The sequence below is a fragment of the Castor canadensis genome, chromosome X (assembly GCF_047511655.1).
Source record: "Castor canadensis chromosome X, mCasCan1.hap1v2, whole genome shotgun sequence".
NCBI classification, from domain to species: Eukaryota; Metazoa; Chordata; class Mammalia; order Rodentia; family Castoridae; genus Castor; species Castor canadensis.
The window spans coordinates 75278506-75296210 of NC_133405.1; the positions used below are offsets into that span (position 1 = coordinate 75278506).

Here is a 17705-nt window from a genome sequence, read left to right on the forward strand (position 1 = left end):
TACATGGTCCACATTCATAATACTTGGTGCATTTTCAGTATAGAGGCTAGAGGGAGATCTGGAATGGAGGAACTTAGAAATCGTAAATATGGCTTATATTCAGCAACAACATTCTGAGCTCCTTCACATGACATTTAAAGCTCCACATAATCTGGCACCTTCTTCCCATTCCAGTTTGATCTCATGATTCCTGTGTAATTCTGTATTTAAATTTCCCTGAATTTAGCAATCACCCGAAATATTGTTAAAAACAGTGATTCCTACACCCTCATTCAGATGTCTTGAGAATCAAAGTTTCTAATTCAGAAGTTTGCTAATTGGTGTATATAACAAGCAACTACTATGACAATAATCAATTAGGAAAAAAACCTATAAAATCTTTATTCCAACCAAACAAGTCTATGGTTCCCCTCAAGCGTACCAGGTACAAGTTGTTCATATTGTGGTATCTCCCTATCTCATTCCTCAAGACCCAGCTCTTGCATAAATGGTTCCCTGATAACCTTAGCTGGAAGTGGTTTCTTCTGAACTAGAATTATAACAAGCATAAAAGTTTTGGAAAACAGTCCAAACCTAGAGTAATCTGATATGCTCTAATCCGACATGTTCTTCCTATAAAATTTAAGCCATCAAAACATTCTAAGAGGGTCTAAAGATATAACTCAGTGGTAGAGCACTTTCCCAGCATGTACAAGGGTCCTGAGTTTGATCCTCAACACTGCCTGTGCCAGGCAAAGCCAGGTTTGTTGGCACATGTCTATAATCCCAGCACTGAGGAGGTAGAAGCAGGAGGATTGTGAGTTGGAGTGTCTAGACTAGGGTATATAGCAAGACCCTAAACAAAAAATAAGCACAAAATATCCAACTCTTAACACTAGGCATCTAAGCTCCATCTTCCAGATTTCTTTTCATAGCTGAAAGTTATCCTCTGCTAATTGTCATTCTACACTGTTTCTTTTTTGTGTGTGTGCTGGGTGGGGGTACATTGCAGTATTTACAAAGGTTCTTACAATGTATCAAATATATCATACTTAAATTCACCCCCTTCCACTGCTCTCTTTCATACCCTCCCCCAACTGTTCCTGGAACAGTTTCAACAGGTTATCATTTTTGCATTTACTTATAGGTGTATACATTATGTGTACCATATTCATCCTCCTACCCCTTTCCCTGCCACCTTCCCCCTCACAGCAGTGCCAAACATTCACCCCTCACCTCCCCAACCCCCATACCCCACCTCCAAGTAGAACCTGTACTGCCCTCTTGTTCTCTGATTTTGTAGAAGAAAAAACATAAAAGATAATAAGAGAAATATGGCATTTTTGCCAGTTTGAGATAAAGACAGCTACACAGGAAGATTCCCTGTGTTATTTCCATGCACTTGTGTGTTACAACCCACATTGGTTCATCTCTACACTTTGTCTTTCTTATTATTGCTTATGTCTTCTCTTCAACAAAATTGGAGAAAAGGGCAGAACAGGTTCTGCCTGGAAGCGAGGGGTGTGAGGGGGAGAGGGAGAGGGTGGGGGTCAGGGGGGAGAAATGACCCAAATAGTGTATGCACATAGGAATATATGAATAAAGAAAAAAAGGGGTTTGGTTTCCTTCCCTTGCCCTATCCATCCCATGCTCGGTCTCCCTTTAGTGTGACCTGTGTCCAATAATATTGCTGCATTTGTATTAGGTCTATAATCCACATATGAGGGAGAGCATGTGGCTTTTGGCCTTCTGAGTGTGGCTAACTTCACTTAAGATGATGATCTCCAGTTCCATCCATTTACCTGCAAATGACAAAATTTCATTCTTCTTTGTGGCTTAGTAAAATTCCATTGTACCACATTTTCTTAATCCATCCATCAGTAGTGGGGCATCTTGGCTATTTCCATAGCTTAGCTATTGTGAATAGTGCTGCAGTAAACATGGGTGTGCAGGTGCCTTTGTAGTAACCTGACTCACATTCCTTCAGGTATGTCCCTAGGAGTGGGATTGCTGGATCATATGGCAGGTATATTTTTAGTTTTTTAAGGTGCCTCCATATTGTTTTCCAGAATGGTTGTACTAGCTTACATTCCAACCAGCAGTGTATGAGGGTTCCTTTTTCTCTATATTCTTGCCAACTTTTGTTGATGGTGGTGTTTTTGATGATGGCTATTCTAACAGGAGTGAGGTAGAATTTTACTGTGGTTTTGATTTGCATTTCCTTTATGGCCAGGGATGGTGAGCATTTTTTCATGGGTCTTTTTTTTGGGTTTTTTTGTTGGGTTTTTTTTTTTTTTGCCTTTGGACTTCTTCCTTTGAAAAAGTTCTGCTTAGTTCACTTGCCCATTTCTTCATTGGGTCATTGATTTTTTGAAGGAGTTTAGTTTTTTGAGCTCCCTCTATATTCTGGTTATCAGTCCCTTGTCTCATGTGTAGCTAGCAAAAATTTTCTCCCATTCTCTGGGTGGCCTCTTCAATTTAGAGACCACTTCTTTTGTTGAGCAGAACCTTTTTAGTTTTATGAAGTCCCATTTGTATATACGTTCTCTTAGTTGCTGAGCTGCCTGGGTTCTATTGAGGAAGTCCTTGCCTATACCTATTACTTCCAAAGTGTTTCCTACTCTTTCCTGTACTAACTTCATATTTCAGGTCTGATATTAAGGTTCTTATCCATTTTGAGTTGATACTAGTACAGGGTGATAAACATGGATCTAGTTTCAGTCTTCTGCAGGCAGATAACCACTTTTCCCAGCAACATTTGTTGAAGAGGCTGTCTTTTCTCCATTGTATGTTTTTGGTACCTTTGTCAAAAATGAGATGGGTATAGTTGTGTGGATTCATATCTGGGTCCTCTATTCTGTTCCACTGGTCTTCATGTCTGTTTTTGTGCCAGTACCATGCTGTTTTTATTGCTACTGCTTTGTGATATAGTTTGAAGTCGGGTATTGTGATACCTCCAGCATTGCTCTTTTTGCTCAGTATTGCCTTGGCTATTTGTGGTCTTTTGTTTCCAAATGAGCTTTTGTCTACCCTCAGTTTCTAAGAGATCACCTTTTATAGATTGCTCATATGAATGAGATCATTTGAGTAAGATATTTATCTTTCTGTGCCTCACTTACTCTACTCAACATAATGATCCCCAGTTCCATCTATGTGATTGCAAATGGCAAGATTTCATTATTTTTATAGCTGAATAATATTCCATGGTGTGTATGTACCACATTTTGTTATCCGTTCATCAGTTTATGAGCACGTAGGTTGTTTAAATTTCTTAGCTACTGTGGATAATGCTGCAATATGCATGGCAGTGAAGATGTCTTTTCAAAATGCTAGTTTCATTTCCTTCACATGTAGGTACATTAGTGGGATTGCCACATCATATTAGTTCTATCCTGTTTTCCATAACTGCATTAATTAAATTTCCATCAGGAGTGTGCAGGGGTCCCTTTTCCCCCACATCCTTACCAGCACTTGTTATCTTCAGTCTTTTTTACAATACCCATTCTTACTGTGTTGAGATATCTCATTGTGCTTTTGATTCACATTTCCCTGATGATTCAAGATGTTGAGCATTTTTTCATGTACCTGTTTGCCATTTATATATCTTCTTTAGAGAAATGGCTAGTTAGATCTATTACCCATTTTTAAATCATGTTAGGTTTTTTTTTTTTGCTCTTGAGGTTTCTTATTTCCTTACATATTCTGGATATTAAGCCCTTGTCAAATATACACTCTACAAATATTTTCCCCCATTTTGTAGGTTGTCTCTTCACACTGTTGTTTTCTTTGCAGAACCTTTTTTTTTTCTCCTCTAACTGCTACCAACTTGAAGTATTGTGGTCCTTGATGTAACTCCCTAAATTCCTAAACTGTAGATGGGGCTTTTCCAACCTCCACCTCAAGACAAGTGCACTCCATTCAGAAATTTCCTGGCTCCCTCCCCAAGCACTAGGGTCTCTGTCAAAATTTCACTTTGTCATTGAACTTGGCCCTGATTTTCTTTTTTTTCAGATTTTTTTATTATTCATTTATTCACATGTGCATACATTGTTTGGGTCATTTCTTCCCCCTGCCCCCCTCCCCCAACCTTTCCCTCCCTCCCCCTCTCACTTCCAGGCAGAACCTGTTCTGCCTTTATCTCTAATTTTTTCGAAGAGAAGACATAAGCATAATAAGGAAGACAAAGCATTTTTTGCTAGTTGAGTTAAGGATAGCTATACAGAAAGATTCCTAGCATTGCTTTCATATACACATGTGTTACAACCCAAGTTGATTCATCTCTAACTGATCTTTACACTGGTTCCTGATCCCCTTCTCTTGTTGACATCTGTCGCTTTAAGGTTTCTGTATTAGTTCCTCCGCAGTGGGGACATGAAATGCTTTCATGTTTTGGGTTTTCTACCTATCCCCATACCCTCTGTATGTGCTCTCCCCTTATCATGTGACCCAAGTCCAACCACATTGCTGTATTTGCCCTAGATCTAAAGTCCGCATATGAGGGAGAACATACGATTTTTGGTCTTCTGAGCCTGGCTAACCTCGCTCAGAATGATGTTCTCCAGTTCCATCCATTTACCTGCAAATGATAAGATTTCATTCTTCTTCATGGCTGAGTAAAATTCCATTGTGTATAAATACTACATTTTCTTGATCCGTTCATCAATAGTGGGGCACCTTGGTGGTTTCCATAACTTGGCTATTGTGAATAGTGCTGCAATAAACATGGGTGTGCAGGTGCCTCTGGAGTAACCTGTGTTGCATTCCTTTGGGTATACCCCCAGGAGTGGGATTGATGGATCACATGGCAGATCTATGTTTAGATTTTTAAGAAGTCTCCAGATTTTTTTCCAGAGTGGTTGCAACAGCTTGCATTACCACCAGCAGTGTACGAGGGTTCCTTTTTCCCCACATCCTCTCCAACACCTGTTGTTGATGATGTTTTTGATGATGGCTGTTCTAACAGGGTGAGGTGGAATCTTAGTGTGGTTTTGATTTGCATTTCCTTTATTGCTAGAGATGGTGAGCATTTTTTCATGTGTTTTTTGGTCATTTGAATTTCTTCTTTTGTTCAGTTGCCCATTTCTTTATTGGTTCATTGCTTTTGGGAGAGTTTAGTTTCTTAAGTTCCCTGTATATTCTGATTATCAGTCTTTTTTCTGATGTGTAGCTGGCAAATATTTTCTCCCACTCTGTGGGCAGAAACTTTTTAGTTGGATATAATCCCCTTTGTCTATTTTTGCTTTTGTTTCCTGTGCTTTAAGAATCTTGTCCAAAAAATCCTTCCCTATTCCAGTGTCCTGAAGTGGTTTTCCATAGATTTTTTCTCATAGTTTCATAATCCAGTTTGTTGATTTTGTAACAGCTGAGAGATAAGTCTAACTTCATTCTTTTGCATGTTGATATCCAATTTAGTAAGCACCACTTATTTAAAAAAAAAACTGTCCCTTCTCCATGTGCTCATGTCCTTAGCACCTTTGTCAAAAATCAATTAGCTATAGATATTTGGGTTTATTGTAGGCTATCTGTTCTGTTCCGTTTGTCTGTGTGTCTGTTTTTATGATAACATGATGCTGTTTTGATTACTACACCTTTGTAGTATGTCAGGTTCTGCTTTGTTCTTTTGTTCAAGATGGTTTTGACTATGCAGGGGTTTTGGGATTCCATACAAATTTGGGGGTATGGGGCTTTCTCTTGTTCTGTGAAGAATGTTGCTGGCCTTTTGATAGGTCTTACATTGAATCCCTTTATGTAGTATAGACATTTCAAAAATATTGATTCTTCCAATCTATGATCACAGGGTGTCTTTCCAGTTTCTTCTGTCCTCTTCAACTTCTTTCATCAATGTTTTATAATTTTCACTGTGGAAGTCTTTTACCTGTTTGGTTAAATTTATTCCTAGTACATTTTGTAGTTTTTGTCAATGGAATAGCATTCTTGATTTCTATTTCAGATAATTCACTTTTGGCATATTGCAATACTACTAATTTTTGTATGTTTATTTTGTATTCTACACCTTTTTTAACTCACTTATTAGTTCTAATAGCTTTTGGTGGAGTCTGGGATTTCTATATGTAAGGTCATATTTTCTCCAAACTGACTATTTGACTTCTTTTCCAGTTTGGATGCCCTTTCTTTCTCTCTTTTGCCTGATTGCTAGGGCAAGAGCTAGGGCTCTTGCTAAATGAGGGCTTTTAAAAAATTGTCTTAGACCAATTCTTATAGAGGAAGGGCTCAGCTTTTTCCCATTCAGCATGCTATCTGCTGGCTTATTATAAATGGTCTTTATTATGTTGCAATACATTCCTTCTATGCCTAATTCCTTCATAATTTTAATCATGAACTGATGTTGAATTTTATCAAATACCTTTTATGTGTTTTTTGAGGTGATAAAATGGGTTTTGTCCTTCATTCTGTTCATATGGTACAACACACTTTTTTTTTATTATTCATATGTGCATACAATGCTTGGGTCATTTCTCCCCCCTGCCCCCACCCCCTCCCTTAACACCCACCCCACCCTCTCCCTCTCTCCCCCACCCCCTCAATACCTGGCAGAAACTATTTTGCCCTTATCTCTAATTTTGTTGAAGAGAGAGTATAAGCAATAATAGGAAGGAACAAGGGTTTTTGCTAGTTGACATAAGGATAGCTATACAGGGAGTTGACACATTAATTTCCTGTGCGTGTGTGTTACCTTCTAGGTTAATTCTTCTTCATCTAACCTTTTCTCTAGTTCCTGGTCCCCTTCTCCTATTGGCCTCAGTTGCTTTTAAGGTATCTGCTTTAGTTTCTCTGCGTTGAGGGCAACAAATGCTAACTAATTTTTTAGGTGTCTTACCTATCCTCATATCTCCCTTGTGGGCTCTCGCTTTTATCGTGTGATCATAGTCCAATCCCCTTGTTGTGTTTGCCCTTGATCTAATGTCCACATATGAGGGAGAACATACAATTTCTGGTCTTTTGGGCCAAGCTAACCTCACTCAGAATGATGTTCTCCAATTCCGTCCATTTACCAGCGAATGATAACATTTCGTTCTTCTGCATGGCTGTACAACACACTTATTGATTTGCATATATTGAACCATCTTTACATCCCTGGGATGAATCCCACTTGATCATGTTGCATAATCTTTTTTTTTTGGCAATACTGGGGTTTGAACTCAGAGCCTTACGCTTGCTATGCCAGCGCTCTATCACTTGACCCACACCACCAGCCTTAAATAATCTTTTTTTTTTCATTTATTCATATGTGCATACAATGTTTGGGTCATTTCTCCCCCCTACCCTCTGCCTCCTCCCTTTCCCCCAGCACCCTCCCTCTCCTCTCCACCCCCTCGCTTCCAAGCAGAAACTGTTTTGCCCTTATCTCTAATTTTGTTGAAGAGAGAGTATAGACAATAATAAGAAGGACAAAGGGTTTCTGCTAGTTGAGATAAGGATAGCTATACAGGGAGATTCCTCGCATTGCTTTCATGTACATATGTGTTACATTCTAAGTTGATTCTTCTCCAACTGACCTTTTCTCTAGTTCCTGGTCCCTTTCTCCTATTGGCCTCTGTCATTTTAAAGTTTCTGCGTTAGTTCCTTTGCAATGAGGACATCAAAGACTATCATGTTTTTCGGGTTTCTTACCTATCCTCATAGCTCCCTTTTGTGCTCTCGCCTTATCATGTGACCAAAGTCCAATACCCTTGCTGTATTTGCCCTGATCTAAAGTCCACATATGAGGGAAAACATTCGATTATTGATCTTCTGAGCCTGGCTAACCTCGCTCAGGATGATGTTCTCCAGTTCCATCCATTTACTTGCGAATGATAAGATTTCACTGAATAATCTTTTTAATGTGCTATTGGATTTGGTTTGCTAGTATTTGGTGGAGGATTTTTGCTCTATGTTCATCAAGTATATTGGTCCAGGAGTTGTCTTTTTTTATTGTGTCCTAATCTGGTTTTGATATCAGATAAGGCTGGCCTTGTAATAGGAAGAATTCCTTCCTATTCTATTTTTTGCAATACTTTAAGAGCATTGGTATTAGTTATTTCAATGCTTGATAGAATTCAGCAACAAAACTGGTCCTGGGCTTTCCTTTTGTAGGAGAATTTTTATTCCTGATTCAATCTTGTTACTTATTATCAGTTGGTTTAGGTTTTCTATTTCTTCATGATTCACTCTTGATAAGGTGTGTGTTTTATCTCCAGCATCAGGAAAAAAACCATTGTAAGGTATAGGAGTCTAGGAATTTGCCCATTTTTCTAGGTTATCAAATGTGTTGATATATAGTTATATGATAATAATATAATCTCTAATGAGCATTTGTATTTCTGTGGTATCATTTGTAATGTCTCCCTTTTATTTATTTTTTTATTGGTGTGCCGGGGGTACATTGTGACATTTATAAATGTTCTTACAATATATCAATTATATCATACCTGAATTCACCCCCACCCATCATTCTCCTTTATCCCCCTTCTCCCCACATTCCTAGAATAGTTTCAACATGTATCATTTTTCCATTTGCATTCATGTGTACACAGTATTTGCACTATATTCACCCTCCCACACCCTTTCCCCACCTCCTGCCACCTCCTACTGGTACCAACTCCCCCCCCAGGCAGGACCTGTTCCTCCCACCTGTTCTCCAATTTTGTAAATAAAAACTAAAATGAATGTCTCCCCTTTGTTTGACTCTTCTGTCTTTTCTTTAGTTAGAGTTTTTCTATCTTGTTTATCTTTTTGAAGAACCAGCTTTTTGTTTCATTGACATTTGTGTTGCTCCCTTAGTTTTCATTTACTTCTAATCTGATCTTTACTTTTTCTTCTTTTCTAGGTCATTAAGATATAGCAATAGGTTACTTATTTGAGATCTTTCTGCTTTTTGATGTAGGCATTCATTCCTATAAATTTCTCTCTTTGTATTGCTTTTTCTGTTTCTGATGGCTTTTGGTATGCTGTCTTTCCACTTTTAGTTATTTCAAGAAATTTTTTAATTTCTTTCTTGATTTCTTCCTTGATCCATTGTTATTCAAAATTAAATTATTTAATTTCCATGTATTTGCATAGTTTCCAACCTTTTTCTTGTTATTAATTTCTAATTTCATTCCATTGTGGTCAAAAAAGATAGCCAAAATGATTCCAAGTTTTTTAAAATTTGTTGACATGGATTTTGTAGCCTATCATATAATCTATCCCTGAGAATTTTCCATGTGCTGTTGAGAAGAGTGTGTGTTCTGCCATCTTTGCATGGAATGTTCTGTAGATGTCTGTTAGGCCCATTTGCTCTAGGATGCAATTTAACTCTGCTGTTCCTTTGTTGATTTTCTGGATGATCTGGCTGTTGCTAAAAATAGGATGTTAAAGTCCCCAACTATTATTGTACTGGAGTCTGACACTTTATGTCTATATTTGCTTTATATATATGTGTACTCCAAATTGAGTGAATTTATATATTTATAATCATTTCTCTTGTGGAGTTGACCCCTTTATCATTATATAATGATCTTCTTTATCTCATCTTACTGCTATTGATTGACAATGTATTTCTAAGATAACTATGGCTACTCCTGCTTTCTTTTAGATTCTATTTGGAATATCTTATTCTAGTTCTTAGCTTTCGGTCTACGCATGTTCCTAGAAGAAAGTGAGCTTTGTGTAAGCAACTTACAGCTGGGTCTTGCTTTTTAAAATATTTATTCACTCTGTTTTGTTTTGGCTTGATTTGGTTTTTGTTTGTGTTTTTGTTTTGAGATGGAATTTCACTATGTAGCCCAAGCTGGCCTTGAATTCTCACTTGCTGCCTCAGCATCCTGAGTGCTGGAATTACACATATGTGCCATCATGCCTGTTACCCTATGTCTTTTAACTGGAGAGTTTAATACAGAGTATTCTTTGACCATAATGGACTCAAACTAGAAACCAATAACAGAAAGGCACCAAGAATATATCTAACAGATGGAAATTAAGTAATACCCATCCAAATAATTCATGGTCAAAGGGAAAATCTCAAACAAAAAAATTAATGAAACAGAATGAAATGAAAATGCAGCCTACCAAAATAAGTGCAATGAACCCAACTCAGTGCTGAAAGAAAAAGTCATAGCACTACATGCTTATGTTACAAATGAAAAAAGAACTCATATCAATAATATAAGTTCCTACCTCAGGTAAACAAACCAAAGGCAAAATAAACCAAAGGCAAACAGAAAGAAAGAAATAAAAGATATGGGCATAAATTGATGAAATTGAAGACAAGAAATTACCACATAAATCAATCAGACAATCTGATTCTCTGAAAAAATAATTTTTAAAAACTGCTTACAAAACTGGCAAATACAAAAAGAGTAGAGGGATTGGGGTATAGCTCAGTGGTACAGCATGTCCTTTAGCATGTGCAAGGTGCTGTGTTCAGTCCCCACCATGAAAAAAAAGAATACAAATCACTTATTACAAAAACAAAACAGTTATCATTATAAATTGTTGCAGGCATTAAAAGGATAAAGTAATTCTATGAACAGTTTTACTCACATAAATGCAACAAATAAAAATTGCAAAGTATCAAAACTCAGCTGAGATGATGGATAGCCCTATAACCATGAAAGAAATTGAATCTGTCAGTTAAAAACTCTTAAGAAGAAATCTCTAGTCCTAAAAGGCTTCACTAGAGCATTCTCTAAGGATTTAAAGATAAATTAACACCAATTTTATACATTCTCTTTCAGAAAATAGAAACTACAATATAAAACTATAAGCCAATAGTCCCAGCTACTAAAAATGTTAATGTGGGAGGACTACTTGAACCCAATAATTCAAGTTCAGCCTGGGCAATGTAACAGGAACCCATCTCTTAAAAAGTATATCAATCAATACATATACATGGAAATGTCATAAGGAAACTCCCTGTATAGCTATCTTAAACAAACAAAAGTGTCAATTTGGTTTTTACAAAAATAGAGAACAGGAGGGCAAAACAGGTCCTGCCTGGGAGCTTGGTACCAGTGGGAGGAGGGAGAAGGTGGGGAGAGGATATAGGAGGGCGAATATGGTGCCTATATTGTGTACACATGTATGTAATGTATGTAAATGGAAAAGTTGAGACTATTCCAGGAATGGTGGGGGAAGAGAAATAAAGGAGAATAATGGAGGGAGTGAATTCAACTATGATATATTGTAAGGACTTTTGTAAATGTCACAATGTACCCCCAGCACGACAATAATAAAAAATTTTAAAAATCTATCAGTGAAATTTTAAAAGTCATAAATAAAAAAACTATGAAAACTTTTTGCAAAAAAAATCACAAAAGAAAACTTTGTGAACTATGACCAGACAAAATTTTTAAACTTGATACCAAAAAGCACAAGTATAAAATGAAATGATATATTTGACCTAGTCAAACTTAAAAAATCTTACTTCTCAAAAGAACCCATAGAAAGGATGAGATAAGAAGATACAGACTGGAAAAAATACTTGTAAAACACATATCTGGCTTGTGTCTAGACTATATGAAGAACTCTCAAAACTCAGCAGTAAGAAATTCAAACAATTCAGAAAATGGACAACAGAATCCAACATACAATTCACTGAAGAGAACATATAGATGGGAAACAAGCCCATGAAAAGATGTTCAGCGTCATTAGCTCTTAGGGAAATGCACAGTGAGATGCCATGACATACTCAGCAGAATGGCTAACCTAAGAAGTAATCGTAACACCAAATGCTGTCAAAGAAGTGAAGAAAATGAACCATTCATACATTTCTGCTGGGAAGTGCAGCCCCTCTCGAAAACAGTATTGACAGTTTTTTACAAAAGTAAACATGCACTTAATATATACCCAGAACTCTTGGTCATTTATCCCAAAGAAATAAAAACTTATGTCCACACAATAAAACTGTACGTGATCGAATGCTCATAGCACCTTTATTTGTAGGAGCCAAAAAAATAGAAACAGTTCAGATGTCCTTCAACAAGTAAATGATTAAACAAACTGTGGTACATCCATACCATGATATACTAGTTAGTAATAAAAAGGAACAAAGTATTGTGATACACAATAACTTAGATGAATCTCTAGAGAATTATACTGACTGAAAAAGAACCTATACTGAAGTTTGAATATTGCCTTATTCTATTTTACAATATTCTTGAAATTACAAAATTACAATGATGGAGAACAAATTAGTGGTTTCCAGAGTTTAGGAAGTGGGTAGAGAGAGGTGTGACTATTAAAGGGTAGCCCAAGAAATTCCTGTAATAGAACTTCTATATAGAAGCTACATGTGTGATAAAATTGCACAGAACTAAATACACAAGTAAGTGCATGTAAAATGATGAAATCTGACAATTTCAATAGATTTCATCAATGTCATCTACTTAGTTGCAATATTGTACTATAGTTATGCAAAATACTACCTTTTGGGAAAAGCAAAGGGTACATGTGTATTTATAACAATCTCAAAATTTATTAAAGTTTTTATAAAATCAATGCAGTTTACTGAACTTATAGCTACCACAGAGATAGAAACTACAACATGAAAAAATCTAGTGTAATGGTTTATGAGTCTGGTTTGGGGATATTTTCCCTGAATTGTCCATATTAATATTCTTCACTTACTTTCCCTGGTGTATACTCATCAGTTTCCTAAAGGTACAACCTAAAAGTTTCATGTATTTCAGCAACTTAGAACTATATTGTTAGAGTTTGAGTTTATGAAACTTTGTTTCAGTATGCAATAAAGTGGTTTATGAACAAAAAATAATAGTGAATCTCTAACAATGTATACATTTTTCAGGCTTTAAATGTATTTGGTGTTGGAATGTTTGGAGGAACTGGCATAGTAACCACACCAGCAACTGTGCCAGCAGTAGTACCAATGTTACATGAAGTTGAAAATAAAGTTCCTGCCAAATTGTCATCATCTTGCCTTGCCATTAAATGGGAGGAACCAAACTGCCATGGCTCTCCAATTACTGGATACAACATTGAATATGGAGATAGAAAAATCTTGACTGTTCACAGAGTAACAGAGTGTCTTCTGAAAAATCTACAGCCAGACACCACTTATAAGTAAGTCACTTATATCTTACTTTGGGTAAATGGAAAGAATTTTGAGATCTATATTTGTACATTTTATTTAATCTGTGTAATATTTCTTTTAAAAGGTGTTCTACTGCATTGGAGAAATTTGGTGTTAATTAGAGCCAATTTCTTCATCAATATTTTTCAGTAGTGATTATACAAATTGAAGAGTTTTATTTTGAAAATTTGTAATAATTAGTATAATATGATGGTCAATATTCTGTAGTACAACTAGGGGATTAGTTTATATAGAGAAAATGATTTTCTTGAGTTGGGAGTTGTGACTCAAGTCATAGACCACCAGCTTAGCAAGAACAAGGCTCTGAGTTCAAACCCCAGTACTGCCAAAAATATATTTTCTTTAGCAAATCTGAATTCATATATTTTAATTTTTCTTTTTACCACCAGAATCAGAATTCAAGCTATCAATCATTATGGACTAAGCCCTTTTAGCCAATCAATAAGAACCAAAACCAAACCACTACTACCTGAACCTCCACATCTTGATTGCGTGGTATATGGACACCAGAGCCTCAAACTGAAATGGGGTAACTGTTCAAGCAAAAGATTGCTTTCCAACCTTATAAGCTACAACTTGTTAATGGGAGATAGATCTGACAGGTAAACTACTTTTTCTATTTAACATGTACTATAACAAAAATTGTTTAAATTTTTATATCTGAATCGCATAATACAAAGTGGTTTCAATGAACCAATTAGATTTTACCACATTTGATGTACTTTTTAAAATTCTTGCTCATAATAGTATAGCCCTGGGCGGGGGGAGGGCAAGGGGGAAAAATGACCCAAACAATGTACACGCATGTGAGTAAATGAATTTAAAAAATAGTATAGCCCTCTGTTGTTGCTGCTTCCAAAGCAGTTCTTCATTTACATGGCATATTTAATCAAAGAATAGAAGTTATGGGGGGAAAAAAGCAGCACTTTCCATTTTGATATTATCATGTGACTTTTTCATCTTTTGTTTTACCTTCCTGGCTTTAAATTGGTTTCCTTAGGAGCTTAATGAAGCCTTAAAATGAGTTTTCAGTTATCTAAAGAGTTATTTGTACATATATGACTGTTGATTGATAATATTGTTTCCCTCATTTCCATTCCCACCCCTAGATTTTCTGTCATTTACCACGGACCTTGTCAAACTCACAGAGTACAAAGATTGGGTGAATACACTCAATACAAATTTAAAATCCAGGCATGTAATGAAGCTGGTGAGGGGCCACTGTCCGGCATCTATACTTTCGCTACAACAAGAACCCCACCAGTCACACTTAAAGGTAAGTAGTATAAGTCTGAGTTCCAATAGCTCATATATAAAACAGCAGTAATAAGTATTTTAGAAATCCAAGCTGAGCATGGTAGTGCATGCATTTTACCCCAGCTACTTGGGAAGCAAAGACAGGAAGATTGTGAGTTTTTAGCCAGCCTGGGCCATGTCAGCAAGACACTATTTCAAAAACAAAATACAAATAAAAAGGCTAGAGGTGTAGCTCAATCTTGCCTAGCAAGTACTAGGCTAGGTACTCACCAGTACCACAAAAAAAAAAAAAAACAATTATATAATTCCAAAAAGGGCAAGTACTTAATTATGGATTCAAAGTGTAATTTAGGATTTAACGAGACTCCCACAATCAATATTTTTTAAATATCTTTGAGTTTGTCTAATCCAGCCAACTACTCCACCACTACCATTTTTAAGAGTAAGAAGCTAAGTCCCCCAAATGGTAAGTAACTTAGCTAAAGAACGCTGTGTTGGTGGCAGAGCCAAGGTTAGACTTGTAGCCTCCTGATTTGTATAACAGTGCTCCTTCTACTTTGTCATATCCATTTCTTGCTATATTTTTTTATTTTTTCAAGTGGTTTATTACATAAAACTTATAACTATGATTATAATGATTAAAGCTAAAAATAAGACTGTAAATTTAGTAAGTTTATTTCTGAAGTTCTAAGTTTACTCTCCTTATTTGGTCAGTAAAATAAAATGCTGTCTATAATACATAAAAATGAGTCCAGTTAGATTCATTATTAGACTCTTTAGAACCTGGGATTTGAGAGGTTTTTTTTCCTTCCCAGTTGTGATATTTAGTCATTCCAATCTATCCACATGAGTCCAATCACTATTATAAAGTCATTTGTCTTCAGTGTAAAGCTAACAGGAACATGTTGGAATTAAACATGACTTAGACCACAATAATGCCTTCCTCTTTTCCTGACTAATGTCCCTAGATATTTAAGCCACGTTTTCCTGAAATGTATAGAGACTAACAATGTGAAACAAAGAGCCTGCCCTACTTACCTCACACAGCTGTGGTGCTGTGATCCTAAAATAAAATTATTTGTATATGTAAAAATGTTTCCAAATGTATTATGTACCATATAAATACAATGCAGAAGATTATTCTAGAAGGGATTAAATAAATAATAAAAGTTACAGTAATAGCTTAATCTTACTAGAAAATTTAAACATGCATTATTGATTTATAGTTTTGAATAGTTTTTAATATCATCATGATGTCTGATGGTATAGCAAAAGGATTTATAGCAAAATAATAACTATAAATATATTTATTTTTAATTTATGAAGCCCATATGGGCTGACTTTTAATAGCCATGGAATCATATGAGCAATTTCAGTATATTAAAAGTCATCTAGGAAAAATGTAGCCATCTAAAATGAAATTTCCTTTTTCTAGCACCAAAATTACATCAGCTGAACAGCAATGTTTGTGAGGTCAAATGGGAGTCTTTGGATCCAATTAAAGGAGATCCCATTGTTTACAATCTTCAACTCATCAGTGAAAAAGGAACTGATCTGGTAAATTCTTGAAAATTCACTCTTTAAAAATTTATGGTTCTATGTCCTGGTGAAGATTGAGCTTTTGTCAGGACTATGATACTTTTAAGATGTTTAAAGTAACTAAATTTTATCCCAAAGCCCCATGTTGTTCCTAACATTTATGTACTTATACAAAATAGTACTTATTTTGGAACAATTAGCTTATTCACTTAATTAGTAGATTACTATTGAATTATTTGGTATTTCTTGATTTCACTAACCACTGTGATGACTCAGTTTCAAACCTAATGCAATTAACCTTAATAATTATAAGTTTTTGCTATTTCTTACAATGAATAAAATTACCTAAATAGTACTGAATCACCTAAGAACATTAGAGACCTAGAGTGAAATTTTAGTTTTGTTGTAAACATGTTCATGAGAAAAATGAAATACATACTTTTCTTGTCAAAAACAATATATTTTATTTGGTAAAAATATAGTTTTCATTTGACTCTTCCTTCAGATTTACAAAGGACCGAATACTTCATTCTCCTTTGCCAACTTTGTCACAAACTCTCATTATCGCTTCAAAGTCTGTGCCGGACGCCAGTATCAAAATTCTGCTGGAATACAAGAGCTCTGGGGACCATACAGCCCAAGCACTCTTTTCTCAACTCATAAGCAACAGCCAGGGCTGGGTAAAGGTGGTGGAGGAAAAAGAGGAAGCAACCCTAGTGAGGAGAAAAATGAAAAGCCCAGGATAGAGATGAGTAATGATACATTTGTTCTAATCCTTGTGATAGGATTTGCACTTGTTGCCATTTTGTGTGCTGTAGCAATTCAGCACTTCCTAATCAACTAATCTATTCTTATCCATTTTCTCATTTTAGAAAGTTCTGAAGCAAATTACATCAAATATAGAAATTGTTAGATACATCTCAACTCTTACTTAAAAGTAAATTCCATTTGGTAGAATGTCTTTAAAACTTTTACCTCACAGGAAAAAAAAATGCTTTAATGCTCAAGAAATTAATTGTGACAATAGAAGAGTTTTTTAAAGACTAGGTCTTTTAAATTTCATAATTTTAGCAACAAAAACACTCCTTCATTATGCAAAATAAAACCTTTCATGGAAACTATTTTCTGTTTTAATTTTCAGATGAATATTTTCCAAACTTGCTAGAATTATGGAAAGACAACAGAGCAGCATTTTAGCATTTTATTTAGAACAAAATGGGAAAAATCAAGTCTATATGTCCACTTAACATTCATATGAAATAATAAAAAGTATCTTAACAACTTTCTGTACTGTAATTTTTTTTTCAAAGTAGGGTATTTGACTACTGGTTTCTGCCCTGATAATTACTTCAGTAGTAGGGAAATAATGATTTAAAGCACTTTTGCTATTATGGGAAATTGGGCAAATGGAAATAAGGTGGTAGAGAGCCATTTATACCATTCTAAATGTTTTTAAATGTATTGTGTTAGTCACCCTTGAATCAGAATTACTAAACATCATTTATATGCATATATATATATGCTCATGTTTGCTGGCATATTAAAAACATTTTCTCTAGCTGGCAGAGTGGCTCAAGTGGTAGAGTGCCTGCTTTGCTGTGTGAGGCTGAGTTCAACCCCAGTACTGCCCAAAAAATTTTTTTTCTCTCACAACAGAAGGGTTCACATCCATTTCTAGTTCCAAATGAGGTATCTCTTCTCTTTTCCCACAATTCATCTTCCAGGAGCTGTTTTGGCAATCTTACAAGAAACTTTTTTACTTTTATTGAAAATGCTTAAGTATTACCTCCTATTTCCATGTGTTTGTGTTTTAAAACTGATGTCACAAATTCAAGATTAA

General features: G+C 35.6%; 1 protein-coding gene across 1 annotated transcript in view; it reads left to right on the plus strand.

The window, feature by feature from the left end:
• Nucleotides 1–17262, plus strand: part of LOC109675770 (fibronectin type III domain containing protein 3C1-like) — a 34135-nt gene extending 16873 nt beyond the window's left edge. The window contains exons 22-26 of the mRNA XM_074062391.1: nucleotides 12764–13038; nucleotides 13459–13671; nucleotides 14179–14345; nucleotides 15762–15883; nucleotides 16371–17262. Of these exons, the coding sequence (XP_073918492.1) occupies nucleotides 12764–13038; nucleotides 13459–13671; nucleotides 14179–14345; nucleotides 15762–15883; nucleotides 16371–16709 (1116 nt within the window). The 3' untranslated portion in view covers nucleotides 16710–17262. The remainder of the gene's footprint in view (nucleotides 1–12763; nucleotides 13039–13458; nucleotides 13672–14178; nucleotides 14346–15761; nucleotides 15884–16370) is intronic.
• Nucleotides 17263–17705: the final 443 nt, after the last annotated feature.